Source organism: Canis lupus, chromosome 24 (assembly GCF_003254725.2).
Source record: "Canis lupus dingo isolate Sandy chromosome 24, ASM325472v2, whole genome shotgun sequence".
NCBI lineage: Eukaryota > Metazoa > Chordata > Mammalia > Carnivora > Canidae > Canis > Canis lupus.
In genome coordinates this window covers 13,560,161-13,578,835 of record NC_064266.1, presented here as the reverse complement: position 1 = coordinate 13,578,835, position 18,675 = coordinate 13,560,161, and the positions used below count along the sequence as shown (strand labels likewise).

Below are 18,675 nucleotides of genomic sequence, written 5' to 3'. Positions count from 1 at the left end.
TCCTCCAGTCTTGGCTGGGCTTATTCACGTGTCTCTGGTTTAGCTGTCCATCACCTAGTGGCTCTGATTCTGGAGTTTGGCTGGCTGTTGGCTGGCTCAGATGTTGGCTGGCTACTCTGACCTTGTTCATGTGAAAATTGAAAAGGATTCCACTTGAGAGCAAGAGGAAATGGACAGGTGTTTTGAGAGATCTTCTAAAATTCTTCCTTCTTTGGTCAAAGCAAGTCATAAGATTTGTCCAGATTCAAGGGATAGGGAAATAGATCCTATCTCTTAGGGGACCTGCAAGTCACATTACAGAAAGCGTGAATGCAGGGAATGGTGGAGAATTAGGGCAATAATCTACACACAGCCCTCATTCTTTGGATGTGAGATGCAATAAAATCATCCATGGAAACTTAACATGGTGCCCAAAAGATAGTCATCATTCTTTACCAAAGAACTATTTGCATAGGATTTAAGCTAAGGAGACATAACTTCCATTTTTATTTGTATAACATTAGCTAAATAATTTTATCTCTTTGAGTGTCTTTATCCTTATTTTTTTTTTATCCTTATTTTTAAAATGAAAAGTTTGTACAAGAATGGTTGTAAAGTCTCCCTCTGACAGTAATGCTAATTTCCTTTAATTATAGAATCAGAGATGACCCAATTCTTGGGCCTATTAAATAATGAGGAATTTAAGTTTAAAGCAATAAATTTTGGTTTTTCTTTTGTGTGTGTACACAATATATCTTAATGTACTTTTATGTGTTAATTGGTAACTATTTAGGTAACATTAAGAAAAAAAAGTCAGTAAATAGAACCATCCCCAAAGGCAAAGAAAATAATAGTTTTGACTTGTGTCAACTAAAAGAAGCTTAGGGAACAGAAGGGATTCTGCTGGAAGGAAAATCCCAGAATAGAACCCACAAGTCTGATCATTTCTTTTGTGCCCTCTGGAATTACAGGACTCATTGCATTCTATTTGCCAAGTCAGGGATGCTGAAATGATATATTTTGCATTAAGAAAAAAAAGTAGCTGACATGCTGTGGTATTTATCTTCACAGGCAGCTCTTTTGAGTCTGGATTCCAAAAGGACTGTTGAAATATTAAGCCCATGATTTATTGCCCTATTTTAGTAACAAACCACAGGACAAATCACATATCTTTTAATCAGATCTCTTTTGCTAATTATTTGAAAACCTCTAGTTTTGTACGTTACTGCTACTTTCCCACATCTGAGTGGTAACTAATATTTATTTTATTTATTCTAAACTAAATGGTCTTGACATCTTTTAAAATTACAAAGCCTTACCCTAAAATTGTAGTGGTTTGGTTGTGGTTTTTTCCATTGACTTAATCAGATATAATAGTCTCAATTAATTTGATGAAATTCAAACATTTTCTCATTGGTAAAACCCAAGTATCATTAGCATACCTTAAGTAGAGGTCCCTTTATAAAATTCTCGATTTTTTCAAAAGTTTGAATGTATTTCCATTTGACAGCCTCATAGAAGAATACCAGAAATATCATTCAAGGGAGTATGGTACATCGATCTATTTATATTTCCCAGAAAGCTAAAAAGCTGACATTTACCTCGGTGTAACTTAAAAGTGAAAAATAATTCTAAATGTTACATATTTAATGAACATTGACCAGGAATTGTGGTGAGATTTTTTTTTTCTTTTCTTTCCTTTGTGTGTGTGTGTGTGTGTGTGTGTGTGCATGTTTTTTTTGCCAAGCAAAGAAAAGAATTCCAAGGATCTTTTAACATTTAGACTCAAATAAGTTGCTATAAATTCTATGTAGTTATGCAAATATTAAGAAATAATTTCATAGGTATGAGAGAATATCTCAGACAATGATTGTTGCCCTTTTAGTCCAAGATTTTTGTCCTCTTGAAAAGAAAAGAGAACAAATGAAGAATATCAGCTCCCTGTGAACTGAACCTGTCAGCTCATGGTTGGACCATCAATACTAGCACAAACATCCAGCGCATCATAGGTGCTCAGTAAATAAATACTGGTTGACTGACTGAATGAATGTTTCTCAATTTGAATGGCAGGATATACTCTAGTGTGAGTGTCCACCTTGCATTTTAAATTGTCAGTAATGTCTTTAGTCCACAAATCATTACTTGGTTTAGAAGCATCATAAATTAACTCTTTGTAGAAGAAAAAACAACAAATTATAGTGAAAATGTTTTGATGAGCAGAAAAGAAGGTAGTATCTTTTCTAGATATATTACTGGAAGGGGAAGGAAAACAGGTTGTGCCTAAAGTCTGAACATCCTATACTTGACTTTTGCTTATTTTCCAAAATTGTCCTTCTTAAGAAGAGACTCTAAGCATGCCAATTTCTGTCCACATGTTTTTTTTTTTTGTTTTTTTGTTTGTTTTGTTTTTTAATCCCTTTTGAGTTAGAGTTAAGGAATTATTCTCTTCCATGGAAACCATTCTCTCACCCTCAAATAACTAACTCAAGTGAATTTCAGCACGGAGTTGAAAACAAGCATGAAATTATGTTCCCCCAGGGCTTTTCTTTTTCACTCCTTAAAAGGTTTGGAACATTTAACTAGGGGAGTTGTCAAGAGTGGTAAATAAATAAGCCCAATAACTGAAATGTGCCTATTCCTTTGGGCCAGATAAAAGAACCATACTAAAAGTTAAAATTAAATGTTTACTGCAATTCAGTTTAACCATGTACTCTCTTGTTCCCCCCCCCTCAGGAATTCTAAACTAATCTTTTCTTCATCTTCAGTGAGTTTTGTGACTAGTGCATGATTGAGTAGTTCTTTGAGTAGAGTCTATCTGCTAAGAAATACACCAAAAGTGAGTGCATCTTTAGGTTAGCTAAAAAACACTTCAATTATTGTGTGAAAAATCCCTCTTCTGGGTCCTGATTTCACACCTCATGCAACAGAAATTCTGGACCCAAATATGCAGTTTCCTTTATCTTATTTGGGGTTTTCTATTTCAAGTTTTTGCCACAATTCTTTTGGTTGCAAGTGACAAGAGTCCATGGTGAACTAACTTATACACTAGAAACATGCATAGGGTAGATCACGTAAGGAAAGAATGACCATAACACCAGGGAAGGGAAGGCATGGAGAAATGGATGCTGGCAATCACTGGCAGCCCTTTCTATGCCTGGCGTCTCCCTATATGTCTCCCCTTTTCCTTCTGTTCCTTTCTCTCTTTCTGTCCTCCCTCTCTTTCTCCTTTCTTCTCTCTCTCTTTCTCTCTCTCTCTGTCTCCCTCTCTCTCTTTCTTTCCAATGTGTATTAGCACTATTCTTTTCTAACAGCATACAGGCTTCCCTTTGTCAGAAAATATAGGCCAGCCTTATCTAAGTTATTTCTTTCTCTAGTAGCAGGTTGGAAAAATCTTGAGGAAACCTTGTAAGCATCATATTATTGGCCAAACTTGCATCCTTAGACCAATCACCTGTGGCTAAGGTCAGGTGATGACTGGTCCAATTTAGATAAATGCCTCCCCTGGGACCAGTTTCCTTGGCCAAGGGATGGGGATAAGGAATACAGTAGCTCCTATGGGAACCACATTTGGCACAGAGCCAGTTCTCAGAAAGCAGAGGTTCTTCCTGGACATGTAGTGTTAAGTAGAGAAAACCATAGCCAGGCCCCAAATCTCTCTTTAGTTGTAGGAAGGGGATAATTATACATATTGATGCATATGTGTGTATATATATATATGTATATATATATATATATATGCCAGTTTTGTGGGAGTCTGACAATAGTAGTATATTATTAACAAAGACACATAATATTAATCATTTTACCTCCTGGACCCTAAGGAGAGGAAGTGTAAAAGAAAACAGTAAATGTTGAAAGGACAGAATTATAGTAAGAGTAATGGTCTTTTGGGAATAGCTGGAAAAGCAGAATGCTACAGGGAGGGGTCTGTAGTGTGGAAGAGTGGGAGACGCCAAGGGAAACTGAGCACAATGGAAAGACATTCACATATTTGCCATATTAAACACAGGGATGCTGTCCTTTTTAAAACACATATTCTCTGTGATTCTAAGGAAACATTGTTTTCATTAGTTGCATGCAAAACCATGTTTTAAAAGATATACTTGGATTTCATAATAAGGCATTTGTTTCTTATGAAACAAAACTTAGCTTGTGGGGTGCCTGGGTGGCTCAGTTGGTTAAGCATCTGCCTTTGGTTCAGGTCAGGATCCCAGAGTCCTGGGACCCAGCCTGGTATTAGGCTCCCTGCTCAGTGGGGAGCCTGTTCCTCCCCCTGCTCATGCTCTCTCTCTCTCTCTCTTTCTCTCTCACTTTCTTTCTCACAAATAAATAAAATCTTTAAAAAACAAAAATTTAAAAAACCTCAAACTTAGCTTGTTAAGTACGAAAAGTATATAGTCCTGAAAGTATTTCCAATAGGACAGCCCATGGCTTAAACATGATGTTTCATTATTGTCACCAAGGTCAGGATCCATGTAGCTTTAAAACTTTAAAGATTTCATTCACATCAATTTCTGAGTACTTATTTTGTGCAGAGTCTGGGTTTCCAAAAAAATAATTATTAAGAAAAGGAGATTGCAGTGGTAGTATTCTTTTAGGGAGCCATAATAAAGTATGTACACATAAAGGTAAATATCTATAATATCTTTTACAAAAGCCAGTTAAAGGGCCAGGCTTAGAGTTATCTGGGCAGTCAAAGAAGAGAATTACCAAAGGCTGGTTTAGAAAGGAAAAGGGCATGGACAAGCAGGGACCCAGTTCCCACTCCCTTGTCAGAAACAGTTAAAGTAGCCCAGTGTAATGGAACTTTCTGTAATCATGGGAATGTTCTATATTATACTGTCTTCCATTCAAATGGAAATATCATCAAGGTGGAAAAAAATTAATAAGACAAAGCAAGTGTGGACAGTTCAGAGAGCAAAATACTGCCTAGATTATTGGGTATGATGAATGCTAGCCAGGAAAGGAAATTTGGAGCTGGAACATAACAACATAGTGGGGATAGAAGGCCAGTTAGGGCTTTAGTACATACAAGAAGAAAAAATATGTGGGATGGAGTGGAAGAACTAAGGAGAGACTTAGGGCAGGGAGGGAATTCTACATCTAGACCAGAGTTAGCAAAAATGTGCATCAGAATCCTGTTAACACAAAGTCATGAGATACATTGTAACAGGAGCAATTCACTGGATCCCTGGGTGGCGCAGCAGTTTGGCGCCTGCCTTTGGCCCAGGGCGCGATCCTGGAGACCCGGAATCGAATCCCACGTCGGGCTCCCGGTGCATGGAGCCTGCTTCTCCCTCTGCCTGTGTCTCTGCCTCTCTCTCTCTCTCTCTCTCTCTCTGACTATCATAAATAAATAAAAATTAAAAAAAAACAGGAGCAATTCACAAATCTCTATGACTCACTTGATGTGGAAAGTACACAAGAAGGAAACCAAATATAATGTCCACTTTTGAACTAAATGGTGATAATTAGTGGGAAAATACAATGACTTATCTTCTGTGCAAGACAAATCCTAAACTTGCTTGTAGAAATGTTGAGATGCTGGTGAGCCATTCTCAGGTAGAGTTAGTCAGAAGTAGTGCATGATGCTGAAATGAATTGAAGCCCCTAAAAGAGTTGAAGTGACTGTGGTGTTTGCTGGAGATATACCATAAATTCAGAAAAGAGAGCTTCGTGTGAGAGTGTTGGCAACTGGCACAATGTCAGGAAGATAGGATAAAGTCATGATCCCCAGCTGTGTGCAAAGTCACCCTGAGGCACCATGTTGAACTCACAGAGGCATGATAAGATAAGATATTTTACATTTTTTAAGGAAACAGCAACATCTGTTGGACACTGTGCAGACTACTACTATTAAGTTTGGACCTAACTATTTCATGAATAAATAAAGCTGTCTTTTTATTTCTTTTAGCTTAAGAGTACCATGAAAAAAGATCCTAAGGACAATGTGAACTAAGAAACTTTATGAATCTCTGGATAATAAAAGTTAAGTCTGAGAAATGGCCAATAAGTCTAGGAACAAAAAAAGTTTTTGTAATCTTAAAGCAAAATCAGGGGAATTCCAGTGGTTGAAGTGGAAGTGACATGATGGAGCTGAAGAATATCAGGCTGGGGCATCCAAGCTTTGGAAGCTGCAATTGGTCTTCTTCCATTTTAGGGTTAGAAATGAAAGAAAGGCCCAAGATGGAACAAAAGTTTAGGATTCTGGGAGGGTAAGGAAAACAGAGATGGGTTTTTATGCAAAAGAAATGTGACCATGAGGCACCTGGGTGGCTCAGTGGTTGGGCATCTGCCTTTGGCTCAGGGTGTGATCCCAGGGTCCTGGGATGGAGTCGTATATCAGGCTTCCCACAGAGAGCCTGCTTCTCCCTCTGCTTATGTTTCTTTCCCTCTCTGGGCATCCCTCATGAGTAAATAAATAAAATCTTTTTTTTTTAAAAAAAAAAAAAAAAAAAGGGAATGTGTCCAGGGCAGAAAAAAAGTTTGAGAGAAGAAAATGAAATGGTAGATCAAGTCCTGCCACAGGTAGGAAAAGATAAGATAGAAAACAAGGGCAAGAACTTTCCTCTTGGATGGAAGGGTAAGGAAACCAACTTAGGGACCTACAAAGTGGTCTAATAGGACTTGTGTGTATGTTTTTCCTTTCAGCTTTCACGACCACCCCAGGAAGGAAATGTTATCCTTGTGTCAGAGGTGAAGACGCTGAGTTTGAGGTAGTGAAGAGAATGTAGATAAAATGTCAAAGATCTTTTGAGACAGAAAAGAGGGACTCTGAGGAAATGTCTTAGTCCATTTGGGCTGCTATAACAAATTCTCATAGATTAAGTGTTTTAAACAACAGACATTTATGTCTCACAGTTCTGAAGGCTGGAAGTCTAAAATTAAGTGCTCTGCTGTCTGGTGAAAGCCCACTTCCAGATTCATAGATGGCTATCTTCTCATTATGTCTTCACATGGCTGAAGGGGCAGTCGTGCTCTGTGGGATATCTTTTATAAGAGCATGAATGAGGGCTTAAACTTTGTGACCTAATCACCGCCTCACAAAGCTCCACCTCCTAATACCATTACAGTAGGGGTTAGGATATCAATATATGGATTCTGGGGGGACATAAACATTTGGCCCATAACAGAGAGCTTCTTTTAAATTTTCTCTGTCTTTCTCAGTGATCTAGACAGTGCCTCTCAAACTGTAACATGATACAAATCTCCTGAGAATCCTGTTAAAAATGCAGATTTTGATTTAGTTGATCTGGGGTAAGGCCCGAGAATTTGATTTCTGTTGTGTTCCCAGGCAATGCAAGTGCTGCTGGTCCAAGATAGTTATGCTCCATTTTGAGTAACAAGATCTAAAAGCCAAGTCATTGGCTCAGAGTTTGTAGAAGAGCACTAGGTATTTAGAGTATTTGATAAATATTTGTTGGATTGTGGCTAAATTGAATAGTTTACATAAAGGTGTTTGTTCTGGGATCAAAGGATGTGGGAAGTCTTCCAGAGTAAAGAGCAAATGTAGACGGTCTGAAGGAGAGACAGTGAGGAAGGCCAGGGGATGCAGCAGGTAGGGAACTTCTGTGAGACTCTGAGGAAGTGTAGTGCTTCCAATTGTATAGGGGGTGACAACAAATCAAAATAAATGTCAGAATTGGATGGGGAGAAGGGTTGTGGGACTCAAACTCAGGGGTTTCCATGACTGGATGGCGAGGTAGCTGAGGATGAGGACAGCTGAGGGAGGAAAGCAAGAAATGTGAGCAGATGGTGGCATGATCAAGAAAATAAGGGAATATTCTGGAGTCAGGTGAATGACACAGATGACAAAGTGGAAACAAGTATGAAGGCCGTTGAATTAAAAAACATTGCTAGAAGATTTAGCAGTGGTCTGTAAAATGGGGACAGGCCCACAGAGACTCCTGGCGAAGGATCCAAATCACCAGAGATTTTGAATACTGATTTCCAGGCCCACCCCTTAGACATTTAGAGTCCATAGGCCTAGGAACAGGCCCCGCAATCCACATTTTTAAGAAGTTGCCCAGGAGTGGATCTCATGTTGCAGCAAAGGTTGGAGGATAACCCTCTTAACTCCTTGGGGTTAGTGAGAGAGAAGAAAGATCTTGTGGGGAAAGAAAGGTGCTGGGTGCACGCCCTCAGCTAGAATAGAGTTTGCAGGAATATCAAGGAAATTCCCAGAGGTTTTGCACATTGGAATTTTATGTCTAGACAGCTTGATAAATGGCACTATGAAGCTGTAATATTTCATGATTTCTGTAATTGTGATGGTCATGATCAAGCAATGTCTTTTGAATGATCAAATAGGTTTTCTGCTGGCCCACATCCCAGTTAATATTTGTTCAGATTTAATTCACTTCACAGATGAATGCATCAAATTTCACACTAACGTTAGGCTAATGTGCCATCTTTATTATAATTCTCTAAGAAAATATCTCCCTTAACTTTTTATTCTCTTATGTAAGAAGGGTTTTTCTGTGTTTTTTTTTTTTTTAAGAAAAAAAATTCTAAAATCAAAATGAAAAGAGCATGGGGAAGTGGTAAAGGCTACAAGCCACAGAACCTGATTTGCTGGGTTTGAAACCAGCTCTGCCACTTACCTCTGAGTGTGAGCCCAGAACTTAAGCCACAGGTGTCAGTGTCTTCATGTGTAAAATGAAGAGAAAAACACAACCTCAAAAAAAAAAAAAAAAAAGCACAACCTCATAGTGCAGCTCTTATAACTGGATGAATTGAATACACTTAAAAATCTTCAAACTGTGCCAGCCATATGTAAATGATCAAAGCAAATTTGCTGGAACTGAGTAGATTGCTTTATCCCTGTTGCAGCAATCACTTATATGAAACTGTGTCAACCTACCCTGCTGTATCTGAGAATCTCTATCACTGGCGAACATCAGTGGTAGGATTTCAGAGGAAGCCCACACCATCTCCTTGGGGCTCCAGTCAGACAGGTGGAGTCCAGTTGCCACCACTGCCTGAGTAATGGCAGAAGGTTCTCTAGGTTCTTCATGTGAAAAAGAGAAAGAGATGCGATTGGAGGAGAAAATGACCCTTGGGTAATTGATATACATTTATTGAGCATCTACTGAATATGAGGAATGATGCAGAGGGCCTAGGATATGCAAACACAAACACAGTCTCTGATCTCAGGAAGCTTGGTTTAATAAGAAAATAGATGCAAGACAGTAAAATAATTGCTTTTATGGCATGTGTTAAAATCCAATGGTACCATACCATAGAAGAGAATTTCTGATGGTCTTTGGAAGGGACCCACATAGGGACACAAACATCAATTTCTAAGATGAGCAACTCATGGCCCTTGAAGCAATTAAACAATGAATTAAGTGGAAATCAAGAATTACAATTCACAGTTGATTATAATTTACATTCATGTTATTTTGAGCTTCACTGTATCTTCAAGAGACAAAGGCATTTGATAATCCCATTATAACTGAGAAAATGTAGCACTCTTGACCAAAATCATATTTTTGAGGTCTTAGATAGAGTGGGGACTGGAACCTGAGCCTACTCTGTTCGTTCTCTTCGCACTGAGCCAAGCTGTAGTAACCAGGACAATAATCTAAGGAATTCTGTTTAATTAAAAAAGACGTAGGGTTGCCTGGGTGGGTCAGTGGTTTGGCTCAGGTCATGATCCCCAGGTCCTGGGATCATGTCTTGCCTCAGACTCCCTGCAGGGAATCTGCTTCTCCCTCTGCCTATGTCTCTGCCTCTCTCTCTGGGTCTTCCATGAATAAATAAGTAAAATCTTTAAAAAATTTAAAAAGAGATATGAGGATTACTTTCATATTACAACCTAGATAATGGTTTTTAAATTATGTCCCCATTGCCTGTTAGATGCGCAATTTTAACTATTGTTAAACATCAATCAGAGATTTTCTAACTCCAGACACTGCTGTCTGGGGGATCCAGGGAGCAGGTGCTTTGTTTATGATCGCGTAAAACAGCAAACACATTTTCTTTCCCCAGCTTATTCAAAAATTGACGGATGTTGCTGAAGAATGTCAGAACAATCAGTTGAAGAAGCTCAAAGAAATCTGTGAGAAGTAAGCCTGCGTTCTCTTTACATTGGGCTTGTGTCTATACATGTATTGCACACAAACTGCCATTTCATTTGCCTTTTTTTCTTCTACTTCCATTTTGACTTCAGAGAGAAGAAGGAATTAAAGAAGAAAATGGATAAAAAAAGGCAGGAGAAGATAACAGAAGCTAAATCCAAAGACAAAAGTCAAATGGAAGAGTAAGGAGAAAGAATCCCTTCTCCCCTAAGTTTCACCTGGGGACTATTTTATTCTGTTTAGAATAAGAGCTTCTTAACCACATAAAGATCCATCTGTGAAATTTGTCCTCTAATTAACCTTTCAAAATATCCCTTTTGTAAAGTTTTTGTTGTTGTTGTTGTTGTCGTTGTTGTTTTAAACATGGAAAAGGATGAAGGCACACCTAAGGATCTTTCAGATAAAGACTGAGTAAAGAGTTTCCTTTAGGAAAAAATCAAATCCTCAGTTCCCATACTGTGAGGCAACTTTCCCAGCATTTAGTAAAGACAGAGTTTGCTTGCCCTTGGGCGGAACTGACTTTTGTCCAGAGCTAGCAGACTGTACCTTTCTTGCAGTAGCAATGAGAATGTTGAAAGTTCTGTAAAGTTTCATCTGGAAGTCTGAAGTGCACCTATTTGTTGATGCTGGATGAGTTCATATAATGATCTAGTTGTCATTTGCTCTTAGGGAAAAGACAGAGATGATCCGGTCATATATCCAGGAGGTGGTGCAGTACATCAAGAGGGTATGTCAGTTAATCTCTCTCTGCTTTGCAAACCATGTCTCGATGTTTGGCAAACACAATGTGAGCCTCTGAAGGGAAATGCCATGCCTTGCTGTATCTGCTTATCACCAGTACCCAGAAGAGCTGCTTTACAGAGCAGGCCTTTTGTAATCAATGTTTTTGCAAGTTTAATTGTAAATTTACATATAAATATAAGGCTCATCAAAAATAGATGTCAAGAATCCTTTCCAAAGTCAGGAGCCCAGAAACATAAGGTTAATAGGAGATCCCCCAAAAGAACCTGTCATTGTCATCAGTGATAAGGAAGATGGCAACCTTCAAAGGCACTTCTTCATATTAGTTTTATTTTGTTTTGTTTTTGAAATTGACATTACAGAAATTTTCAAACATTAACAAAAATCTAAGAATAGCATAATCTATAGATCACCCACCTCCACTCTGTTTACCCATCACCCAGGACTGACTCCAACAGTCTCCTACACTTGTAAGGGCAGTTCTTGATCACGATATGAAAGAAACCAATGTATGCCATAGATCTGAAAAGCTTTCAATTTTTCTGAAAACATTCACTTGAATGTTTAGATGAAAATGACTTTCTTTGTAACTTTCTTATAGTTAGAAGAGGCACAAAGTAAACGGCAAGAAAAACTTGTAGAGAAACACAAGGAGATACGTCAGCAGATCCTGGATGAAAAGCCCAAGGTAAACTGAACCAAATAATACACAATAACTTCATTTTCTTTCCATTCGATTAGAATAAGACCTCTGTAGGTCATGTACCTTACACACAGTCTCAAATCCATTCTTACATGTAAAACTCCTGTATCTTCCTCAACTATGGTAAAAATCTTACTAGCACTATTCAGTACACATTTATCATCAACTGGTGAGATTTACAAATTACAGATCCTCGGAACCCAGCTCCTGACATTTTGATTATAGTTAGTCTGAGGGATGTTTCAGGTATCTTTGAAGTACCTTCCCTCTCTCCCTGCTAGAATAGGGATAATTAGAAGAATTAGCCAAGCCTCTTCAGATCTGATAAAATATTGTAATGGCAGACGCTGTCCAGCAGAGGATGTCCTGTACCAAAATCACCCAGGTTTTTAGCCAACAAAATGATCTCATAAACCAAAACAAACAAACAAACAAAACAAAACAAGAAACAAACCTTATTTTCCCCAATAGTAATAGTTTATTGTGACTCCTCTTTAAAATGACCTTATCCTTATTGTTTGGTCAAAATCAATTGTTCGTGAATACTAACTTTAAACAAACTAATCATCTGTAAATCAAAGACTATTAGGTTGGCAAACAGCATCTTAATTTTAGATTATTCCATACATTTTGATTCATCAGTGAATATTTGCGAAAAATGAGTTTTTCAGTTTTATTATTATTCTATGTGAGGCTTAAAAGCTCTACTCTAAAAGGTATTGCTATTCTATACAAGTACTCTTTGAACCTGCAAAGCTCAAAATTGTTATTTTCATTTCCTTGTATAGTCCATTCATCAATTTACTTCTTATAGAATTTTTTGTGGCTAATTCTAAATATATTTTTGTAGTTATTTCCAATCTTGTCCTTTTTTATTTATTAGGCAGGAAATACATTTAATATTTTTGACTCCTAAAGCTTTTAGGCCTGGCAACATAGATGAAGCAGTAATGAAAATCTGAGAATTAATAATTACTTAAATATGCTGCTAATTTTTATGCTCTTCATGTAAACCTACAATTTAAATATTCTTAGCCATCATCTTGGGTTGATTATGCATTAGCGATAGGTTTTAAGATTATTTCAGAAATTGCTATACTTTCCATTTAGGATTGATCTTTCAAAATGTGTGGAGCAAAAGATTCAGGTCCAACTGGAATTTAAGAAACACATTTAAAAAAAAAAAAGAAACACATTAATACCTTAATAATCAGCCCCAAATCATATAGTCAAATATGTACATTTTCAATCCATGCTGTTTGAATTCACATGTCATTACTTTGTACATTAACATAATATACCTTGGTTAGGATTGATATCTTATTAGCCATCTTTGGGGTTGTGTGTTTTTTTTTAAATCTCTCTTATGAGATATTGTTGTTCTCAAGAGTTTTATTTTGCTTTGTTTTTGTTCTAAAAATGTCGACTACTTGTCTCGATATAATGCAATCACAAATGTGTCCCAATTATGTAACTCAATATAAAAAACCCTACAAAGATTCTGTTACTGAGCTAGGTTGTCATAACTAAAGTCAGTTTTGGTAGGTGTTAAGCACCTTTAAATTTCTTCACTGCATATAACTACACATTAGAAGAATAACTGTTGGACAACTGATCAGTCAGGGTGCATTCTGCAGCAGTTTGGCAGAAAACCCAATTATAACTGGCTTACACAATAATAAACTTAGCAAGTCAAATTACTGGAAGTTCAGCCATGTTGCAGTTTTAGGATTGGTTAATCTAATAGCTCAGCAACCTCATCGAGAATCCAAGTATTTTCAGAATTTCCACCATGCCATCTCACTTTGTTGCCTTTCGTGCCTGTACTATAAACCCACAGTCACAAGATGGCTGCCATAGCACCATGCATCACATTACATAAAATCATTCAAAGGCAAAAAAGGTAATGACTTCATTTTATAACCCTTTATTTATAGGATTAAGGAAAAATCCTTCCTGAATCTTCTCAATACCAATTTCCTCATTGGCTAGGATTGTGCCATATACCCATTCCTAAACCAGTCACTGGCAGGAGAGTGTCATTTGCATGATTGACTTAGTGCAATTCAGGCTCACTCAAAGGAGTGGAGGGAGTCTAGCTTCTCCTCAGCTTCATGTCAACAGGCACCTTATCAAAGAAATAGAAATAGCAATTAGGTAGGTAATTAACAGTGTGTGCCACTACCATATTTATCGCAATTTCCCATTTCTTCTTTCTTTTGGCCTCTTAACAAGAGATCTGAAGTATTTCTATGAATTTTTAGTAATTTTTTTGCCTTCATTTTTGTTTTGTTTTGTTTGCAAAATGCTGAGCCTGTCTGCACATGATCAGTTTAGTCCAAAAATAGCTAATAATCAAAATCAAATGGTATTATGGATTGAATTGTGTCCTCCCAAAATTCACATGTTGAAGCCCTAATCCCCAAAGTGATGATATATGGAGAAGGGGCATTTGAGAGGTATTATGTTTATTTATTTTTATATTTTTATTTTCGTTGATGTATAATTAATATCCAATGTTATATTAGTTTCAGGTGTACAATATAGTGATTTAATAATTTACACTTACTTAGTGCTCATCATGGTAAATGTACTCTCTTAATCCCCTTCACATATTTCTTCAACCCTCCACCCACCTCCCTTCTGGCAACTCTCAGTTTGTTCTCTGTATTTAAATTCTGATTTTTGTCTCGTTTTTATTTGTTTTGTTTCTTAAATTCTACATATGAGTGAAATTATATAGTAATAGTTTTTCTCTGTCTTATTTCACTTATCATAATACCCCCTAACTTCATCCATGTTGTTGCAAATGGCAAGCTCTCATTCTTTTTTATGGCTGAATAATGATCCATTGTATAAATATACTTTTTTTTTTTAACTTTTTTATCCGTTCATCTATGGATAGACACTTGGGTTGCTTCCATATCTTGGCTATTTTAAGTAATGCTGCAGTAAACATAGGGGTGCATGTATTTTTTCAAGTTAGTGTTTTTGTTTACTTTGGATGTAAAAGTAGTGGATGTACTTGAGCCTCCATACTATTTTCCATAGTGGCTGTACCAATTTGCATTCCCACCAACATTGCGTAAAGGTTCCTTTTTCTCCACAACCTCATCAGCATTTATTTCTATTGCCTTTATTTTTTTTACTGTAAATAGAAACTACAGTGATATCTCTCTGCTTTTCCTCCATGTTGCCCTTATGATCATCTTGTCTCTGGATTTAAAGATTGCCCTTGGAGATTTTTGGCTTCATGTTAAACTAAGGCATTTATTAAGAGGTGTTCTTCAGGGCTTAAAAATTTTGTGGTTTGGAACCATGACTTTAGTAATAACATAAGAAATTATGACTGTTAATATTGTAGGACACAGTGGCTAATCAAAGGAAATGTCTGTGATAAGAAGGGGCAATAATAAACAGTGAAGTGAAAAGGATCAAGTGCAGGTCATGTGGAGAAAGAACAAAGCACAGAATAGCAAATATAGGCAAGTGAAAGTCCAGGCCAGCATAGCATTCATCCATGCTCCTGTGATTGCTGGATGTGGACCAGAAATAGGATAGCACTGGCTTTGAAATAATCCCTCTTCATATCCAGTATCAGAATGGCCTTTGAAGCTCGACATAGATTGAGGGAAATTAACAGAAGCACATGAGAAAATGCTCCACATCACTAGCCATCAGGGAAATACAAATCAAAACCACAATGAGATACCACCTCACACCAGTGAGAATGGGGGAAATTAACAAGGCAGGAAACCACAAATGTTGGAGAGGATGCGGAGAAAGGGGAACCCTCCTGCACTGTTGGTGGGAATGTGAACTGGTGCAGCCACTCTGGAAAACTGTGTGGAGGTTCCTCAAAGAGTTAAAAATAGACCTGCCCTACGACCCAGCAATTGCACTGCTGGGGATTTACCCCAAAGATACAGATGCAGTGAAACGCGGGATACCTGCACCCCGATGTTTATAGCAGCAATGTCCACAATAGCCAAACTGTGGAAGGAGCCTCGGCGTCCATCGAAAGATGAATGGATAAAGAAGATGTGGTTTATCTATACAATGGAATATTACTCAGCCATTAGAAATGACAAATACCCACCCTTTGCTTCAACGTGGATGGAACTGGAGGGTATTATGCTGAGTGAAGTAAGTCAATCACAGAAGGACAAACATTATATGGTCTCATTCATTTGGGGAATATAAATAATAGTGAAAAGGAATAAAGGGGAAAGGAGAAAAAATGAGTGGGAAATATCAGAAAGGGAGACAGAACATGAAAGACTCCTAAATCTGGGAAATGAACTAGGGGTGGTAGAAGGGGAGGTAGGCAGGGGTGGGGGTGACTGGGTGATGGGCACTGAGGGGGGCACTTGACGGCATGAGCACTGGGTGTTATTCTATATGTTGGCAAATTGAACGCCAATAAAAAATAAATTTATATAAAAAAAGAAAGAACAATAACTCAAGGAAATGAAACCAACCAGTAGTATTTATAAAAGAGGTTTAACTGAGTCAGTTCCATTCAGTTAGAAAGGTGAGAGGGTAGAATGATTTTATGACATCTAGAAATTTATGTGCTGTTCTATCATTGAATGTTGGACAAAAAATTGAGTTGACTCTATAGTAGGTAATATTAAAGGTAATTTCAACCTTTCTATGAAGAGGAAATCATGACAAACTGTCAGAGTTAACTGAGGGGACTACCGTTCCTTTTTCAAGTATTTTAAGATGCAGTAAGTAGTTTTCTACCTAGAAACCAATAATGGCTTATCTTTTGCTTATAGCAAAAATACACACTACATGGCATCATATTTCTTCCATTTGTCAGTTTCTTTCACCATAATGTCCAATATAATCATTTAGTTTCTCTTCATCCACTTTTTCTAACTAGTGTAATAATGTGCTTAATGTTCCTAACCTCCTCCAAAACAGGGAGGAAGCTATTTTTACATTCGTATATTCTCCTGGCATTACTATTTTGGGCTGTTCGGAACCACAATTATAAGCTGCGTAATTTTCCAAGCCTTTGATAACCAAACAACTCCTTTAAAATTGAACAAGTATTTTTTTTTTAACAAAAGAAATTTGAAAAGCCAATTGCTGAGAGAAAACAGTTCCTCAATGGCAAGGAGTTCTGGTGGATGTAGAGCAAGCTACAAATGAAGATTAATCCAAAGTGTAACCTATGTAACCTTCTAACCTTTTAGTCAACCATGGGCTTATGATCTGTAAGTATCCACTCAAGTTCCTAAAATTGTTACCATCCTCCAACAGAACAGTCAGAGGACAATTTGCTTCTATCAAAACCATTTCATTTCCACACTAGGATCAAGAACTTCCATCCCACTGGCACATATTTGGTAGGAAACCACATTTGGCCAGTAACAGTGTGAAAGTTTATTTGAGAATGTCCAACATTGTGACATGCACCAAGTGTTTTTCTTATATAGAGTATATTTTCCCACTAAAAAAGAGATCAATGAGTCTATTCCTTTTGTATGTAATTTTTGAGCGCATTGAGGAAAATGGAAGTAGGTGATTCCTAGACACAACTAGTACAATAGATAAATATTTTGGCCTTCATTTTAATGTAAAGTTACACTGTGCAGTCTTATACATAAAGCCTTCTGAAATTCTTAAGTTACAAACACCAGGAGACATCTTTGAAAGAGAATACTCAGTTCCTTTTCAGTAAAGTTCTAAATTCTGAAGAAATGTTCAGTTCGTGTATCCTAGCAGTGAAATATTTTATTCAGTTCCTGAGTGTATACTATTTTTAGCTTTGTTCAAGATGTGTGTTTTTATGAAGTCTATAGCTGCAGAGTTCTTAAGATGGATGCAATAAACCCCACCAATTATATCAGTGACATAATTGGTTTCCTTGGGGTTTCCATCTGGGTTTGCCAAAGCCAATAGGAAAAGGGTATATGTGTATGAAGGGTGATAGAAGCAACTCCCAACCCAACTTCCAGTGGAGAGAAATGATACCGTCTGTGGTTACATTCAACTCTAAACTGATTCATTATAAAAAGGACATTCTGCCTTTCTCCTGAACACTTCAAAAAGATTTATTTTAATATGTTGAAGCATTGTTAATTAGGAGTTGCCCCAAATATGCTGCAAATATTCCACTGTATATTGATCACTTTGCAGCTACTGGCTCTGACTACAAGAAGAATCATCTTTGAGGGGACTTTTTAATGAACCATCTCCATAACCTCATAAAACAGTCAATAAATGTGAAATTTACTTTTTCTCTGACACTTAATTTGTCTTTGATGCTTCTTAGAACACAGGTTTTCTGTTTTAAATTGAGCTCATCAATAAGAGAGAATTCCAGGAAGCTTTAGGGCATTTTAATTTATAGCAAAAGAACATTTCATCATGTGGTCTACTGGCTCTTTTTTTTTTTTCCATCTATCAGGGGAATATAGACTGATATTCCTCATTTCCTCTGACATCTTTAGAATGAACAGGATGAGGAACTCATCCTTCTGGGTGAAGTCTTGCCAGACCTACACTGAGCCCTGAGATAGAACTCTCAATGTAGTGATTTCGGTCCTACCTTCACAGTGTGAAGGAGAGAGAGAGAGATTAGGGGATTTAAAGTAAAAGCTTCTTCCTTGCCTGATCCTTTGTAACTTAGTGGGGAAATGTGGATTCTCCCTGCTATCACCCTGTGGACCTTCTCATAGAAGCCAGACCACAGAGTGCAAACTGGCTGCCTATTGACTATGTTTTGCTCATTGTCAAGTCTTGGTAGGTCCACCCAATGGTTTGTGTTTTGTTTTTTTTCTGTGGAAGAAATTTCTTTTTCATTTGTATCAATGTAAATAACTGCCTTTTAAAAAAATGTAGTTATTCATTATTTTCTTGAATGTAAAGCTTAGATACATTGACTTTCCTGGGCAATACTAGAACAGTAGGATAGTTTTGACTCTGTCTCCTCCTGATTTATTCTTAAAATTTTAAAATAATTCTATATACATTTCTAAACAAATAAGACATCCTTATTCTATGTTATACAGTCAGTGTTCATTTAGATTTATCTACATATTCACCAGATTTTTTGTTTAGCATTCTATCTTGTGCCTCCAACTGTCCATTTGGGACTGTTATCTTCTCCATCCTTTAGAATTTCCTTTATACAGCCTACCAATGACAAACTCT

At 37.3% G+C, this 18,675-nt stretch overlaps 1 protein-coding gene across 2 annotated transcripts in view; it reads left to right on the top strand.

Moving 5' to 3' along the window:
• PLCB1 (phospholipase C beta 1) overlaps positions 1–18,675 on the top strand; it is a 670,476-nt gene that overhangs the window by 572,350 nt on the left and 79,451 nt on the right. For both annotated transcript variants that reach the window (XM_025469336.3, XM_025469337.3), the window contains exons 28-31: positions 9,973–10,049; positions 10,154–10,243; positions 10,731–10,788; positions 11,404–11,490. In XM_025469336.3, the coding sequence (XP_025325121.1) occupies positions 9,973–10,049; positions 10,154–10,243; positions 10,731–10,788; positions 11,404–11,490 (312 nt within the window). The remainder of the gene's footprint in view (positions 1–9,972; positions 10,050–10,153; positions 10,244–10,730; positions 10,789–11,403; positions 11,491–18,675) is intronic.